The sequence below is a fragment of the Mizuhopecten yessoensis genome, unplaced genomic scaffold (genome assembly GCF_002113885.1).
Source record: "Mizuhopecten yessoensis strain PY_sf001 unplaced genomic scaffold, ASM211388v2 scaffold716273, whole genome shotgun sequence".
Classification (NCBI taxonomy): Eukaryota; Metazoa; Mollusca; class Bivalvia; order Pectinida; family Pectinidae; genus Mizuhopecten; species Mizuhopecten yessoensis.
This window is the reverse complement of record NW_018480034.1, coordinates 229,114-234,159: the sequence shown is the minus strand read 5'-3', so window position 1 is coordinate 234,159 and position 5,046 is coordinate 229,114. Positions and strand designations below refer to the sequence as shown.

At 35.5% G+C, this 5,046-nt stretch overlaps 1 protein-coding gene across 3 annotated transcripts in view; it reads left to right on the top strand.

Annotated features, from left to right (window-relative positions):
* The window catches only part of LOC110442503 (dynein heavy chain 12, axonemal-like), a 63,743-nt gene extending 61,251 nt beyond the window's left edge, over nt 1–2,492 (top strand). For all 3 annotated transcript variants that reach the window (XM_021486148.1, XM_021486146.1, XM_021486147.1), the window contains exon 63: nt 491–2,492. In XM_021486148.1, coding sequence (XP_021341823.1) covers nt 491–749 — 259 coding nt within the window. In that variant the 3' untranslated portion in view covers nt 750–2,492. The remainder of the gene's footprint in view (nt 1–490) is intronic.
* The last annotated feature ends 2,554 nt before the right edge of the window (nt 2,493–5,046 follow it).

Here is a 5,046-nt window from a genome sequence, read left to right as displayed (position 1 = left end):
AATAAAAGTCAGTTATCCCCCCTACATCCCTCATTTATTAATAAAAATCAGTTATCCTCCCTACATCACCCATTTATTATTAGAAATCAGTCATCCCCCCTACATCCCTCATTTATTAATAAAAGTCAGTTATCCCCCCTACATCCCTCATTTATTAATAAAAATCAGTTGTCCTCCCTACATCACCCATTTATTAATAGAAATCAGTCATCCCCCTACATCCCTCATTTATTAATAAAAGTCAGTTATCCCCCCTACATTCTCCATTTATAAATAAAAGTCAGTTATCCCCCCTACATCCTCCATTTATAAATAAAAATCAGTTATCCTCCCTACATCCCCCATTTATTAATAAAAGTCAGTTATCTCTCCCCCTACATAATTTATTCTCTATTGATGAATGGATGTATTTCATCTTCTATAGATCCTGAATTACGGAAGAAATCGTTTTTGTTTTTTTATTTACCCTATATGTCATTGTCTTTTGTAGGAGTGTTATTGTGGAACAGTTGCCGAAGATTCTAAACGAGGCTTTACCGACCATGTGGCTGAGGCCGAAGAAAAAGGATGATATTTTAGAGGGTGACCGTTACAAGTGTCCAGTCTATAAGACAAGTGCCCGTCGTGGCGTCCTTTCGACCACTGGTCACTCCACAAACTTTGTCCTCTCGGTACTGTTGAACACGGACAACACGAAGGAACACTGGGTCAAGCGTGGTCTGGCCCTTATGTGTCAACTAGACTCTTAGAGCATTTTGCTGATCATTATTATTTTGTTTATATGCAGTTTCGTCCACTCAGTGGCAGGTCACCAGAAAGTACTCTGTATAGATGTAAATGATCTAACACTCCTGTGTCAACTGGACATGGTTTAGTGGACACCGGTCAAGGATTGACTGGTCAAACTTTTTTTGGATTTATATGACATTGACTATTCAGTCGGAGAGAACCGAAAGAAATAAAATACTTTTATTCAAAGTATGGATGTTAAATCTGCTTAGATACCATCCCTACGATAACAGTCGATGGTGTGAGATTGATAAATGGTGATACATGGTGTTGAGACATTTACCATTGGATGGTGTTATATGAAATCAATTTAACTTTGTTTGGTGTGACATCATAATATACGAGTGGTAATACCGAACCTGAAATAAACATTCGTAAAACATCCTCGAATCACAGTGATAATAAGTGCTGTGTTTTTTTTAAATCGTAAGCTTTACAATATCGACCTGTAAAAGGTTCTTAATATTTTTCGTTAAAAGCATGCATGTCATATATTCTTCCTCTGTGTTTTTATTGATCACATTCCACATCTTTTTGTTATCGGAGAAAAAAATCAATTAATTTTATTATCAATGGCCACTTCACTATGCGTGAAACACTTTTATCTGTTCCACAAACATGTGTGTTGACATAGTCCGAAGAGTTATTACCGTAGAAATCAATGAGTCACAATTATTTGTGTATTTACACAACAAATGCGCATGCAACAGCTCACGGTATTGTGAGTGTGATCTGTTGTCACTTTTAGTCCCATTTGTACAAAATAATCATTAGTACATTCTTCTTGGATGGCACTCTCTGTCAGTCAAGGGTAGATAACTCAATTTGACAGACAAGGTCAAGGGGAGATAACTGTATTTGCTGCTGTGTTAATGTGTAAGCTGCACAAACTAACTTTAGATAGCATTGCAATGATTTGTTATGAGATGTGTTTACTCTAATAATGACTAAGTAACAGTTAAGAAACAAGTAAAATAGGAATATTCTTGAAAATATTTTTTAAATACAATCTTTTACATATGTGAATATAACCAAAAGATTTTGCATTAAAAAGCAGATTTTCTTGGGAAAAATATATTTAAAACTGCATTGTTGCAGCCCTGTGTGTCGTTGCTACCTATGAAGATATATTATTCAACAATATACTTTTTCTTCAGATTTTTGTTCTGTATTTATTGCCAGTAATGCTTATCCATAAACTGAGGCCCATACATTTATGTATCAAAAGTTAAAAAAAAATAACATGTTCCGTCCAGTAAGATGAAAAAAAACCGGTCATTGATAGAATATAATGTCAATCTTGATATTTTCCTCAGTAAGAGATATTCTAAGTGCAGGTAGTAGTTTAGATTCTTAATTTAAATTAAATAGAAATCCATTTTACGAGAATACTTTAATTTTACATGCAATAATATACTATAGGTCCAATCCTTGTATATTGTTACAATCATTTTCCGAACTCTCCTCATACTGTAGTTATAAATATTTAAATCATGTCGTGATATATAAATGTACAGTATAGAACTGTTCAATACATTCCCGTACGAATTCCGTCCCCTTGGTTGTATTACTTTATTTACTGGGAGTCTGTTACGTGTATAAAAATACTGTTGTGTATTATATTTTTGTTCACTTTTATGCATTTGTTGCAAATACAATAAGCTGTGATATATTTATACTGAATAAAGAATTCAACATTGAAAGTCTGTTGTTGTTGTTGTTGGTGTTGGTGTTGGTAGTGGTGTTGGTGTTGGAGGTGACATATATTGTTGTTATGTTGTTGTTGTTTTCATCATTTTCATAGAAACTTGTGATAAAAAAAATCTAATCTTCATAGCCAAAAATAATAATCTGTTCAAATCTCATATACATAATCTTCTCAGTCAATGTCCCAAGATTTTATGTGGTGCATTATTTTGGCACCATCATTATTTGAAGGATCTTCTGTGTGTACTATAAGTAGATGGTGGTGTTGTGGACCACACACAGACCTGCTACTTTTAATGTCTAGGTTATAGCTAGAGGTCAAATGTCAATCCTTTAAATTTCTAGGTCAGAGGTCAAATGTCATGTCACTACGATCCTGTTTGGGCTGTTACTACTTTATCAGTAATAATTATTGACGAAACTGACGAAGATATTTGAACTATGCAAAGGCTGTGTCACACATATGGTATCCTTGAGGTCAAGGTCATTGTAAGAGGTCAAGTTAATACAATGCTTGTCCAATCCGTAACTACAGAACTGCAGAATATTGTTTGATAAAACAGAAATGTACTCTTAAGGTCAATGCCACAGCAATGGGTCAAAGGTCAATTCATTGCCGCCCGGACTCTTTTCTACTATATACATTCATTGAACAGTTTTCTTGTTACATTTATGTCATTTCCAAATGTTTCCCATATAAAGACCACTACAAACTCCCAGAAAGAAACTATAGTCGCTCGTAACTTCCAACCCCCTGATAAGTCATATTCAAATACCGTTATTTAAAATCAGAACTCATATATGTAACTTGTACATTAGTTATTAAAATGTGTCATATCCAGGTTAACGTAGTCAATAGAAAGGCATTAAGGCTGAAGTATTCGTAAAAAAGTTCGTCGGTAAATGCTACGCAATGACATATCTAAATTTCATTTATATACCCTAGTCATGCGGAGCTTACTTTCCCTTTTATAAGCCGTGGAGAGGCATGGCTGTCCCACAATAAGATGATTGTGGCTATGGCAGTGCACAATTATTTTTAGCGGTATCAAATGTTAAACCAACGGCACCGTAATGAATACCTATTTAACGTTGTTTTTAAAAGGCTAGACATGAAAAATCATTATCACACTTTTCAGTTTCAATGTTTATAACATGTCTAGCGCATTCTTAACATCATAGAATGTTATGAAATGGTACCTTCTCAAGTTAATTTGTCAATTTAGGTAACTTACCCTTTATTTTTTTACTCGTAATCTGCTAAAATATATTACAATGGAATTTGTCTATGGTTTTAGTTGTTTCGCATGGCGAGATCTATCTTGATTTCAGGCTGGTATGCATCTCCAAATCTAGTAAAAGAGAATTTAAGCTCCGCATTACCTAGGCATATAAATTAACTTGAGATAATATGCTGTTTCATAGCGTTTAGTTGTCTTTGCGTCGCTAAAGAGATTGACATGTTTTAAGACCGGCGAGCTATTTTAATCCATACACACAGCTAAGTAATGCCTTATTATTGACGACTTTAATCTCGCTATGGAACGTTTAAATAACTATTGTACAAGTTCAATATATTCAAATTACTTACATGAATTTCGATTTCTAATTGTGTTCTTTGAAAAAAACACTTATCAGGGGGGTGAAATTATGGTGAGTATAGCCCCTTTTAGAGTGCTTGCTGAACCAGCGAAACAGTGGTCAAGCTCCCTGCCTTAAAACCCACAGGTCCAGGATTCAAACACGTGCAGCAGGATCGAACTAGTGTTCTTGTGTGGAGAGTAATAATTAATTAGAACAGGTAATTTTAGTTTGCCATTTGAAACTGGAAGGTGATTAGATATATCGCGGAAAAATAAAATGTGTACATTTTATAATTGAGGTTGAAGCTGAATTTCACTACATCTGTAATTGTGACAATCCCAACACTATAGAAATGTTCTTGTCTTAAAATTAAATTGCATGGTCTATGGAACACTTAAAAGTTCAGGGAACGAAGCTCAAGGTTCGATCAAAACAAAAATATTATGTTATTTTATCATGCCATGATGTAATATGTAAAAAAATAATCTCTGTACTTGCTAAGTATTTCAGGATAAAAAAAATGAATTTGATAACAATCCCCATGGTTGAAATCTACGGAGCCCCCGAAGGGACATGGTAAAACATTTACTAAACCGTGCGCACGGATTAACAAACCGTGCACACGGATTATTAAACCGTGCGCACGGATTAATAAACCGTGCACACGGATTAACAAACCGTGCACACGGATTACCAAACCGTGCACACGGATTGACAAACCGTGCGCACGGATTACCAAACCGTGCGCACGGATTAATAAACCGTGCACACGGATTACCAAACCGTGCACACGGATTGACAAACCGTGCGCACGGATTAACAAACCGTGCACACGGATTAACAAACCGTGCGCACGGATTAACAAACCGTGCGCACGGATTAATAAACCGTGCACACGGATTAACAAACCGTGCACACGGATTACCAAACCGTGCACACGGATTGACAAACCGTGCGCACGGATTA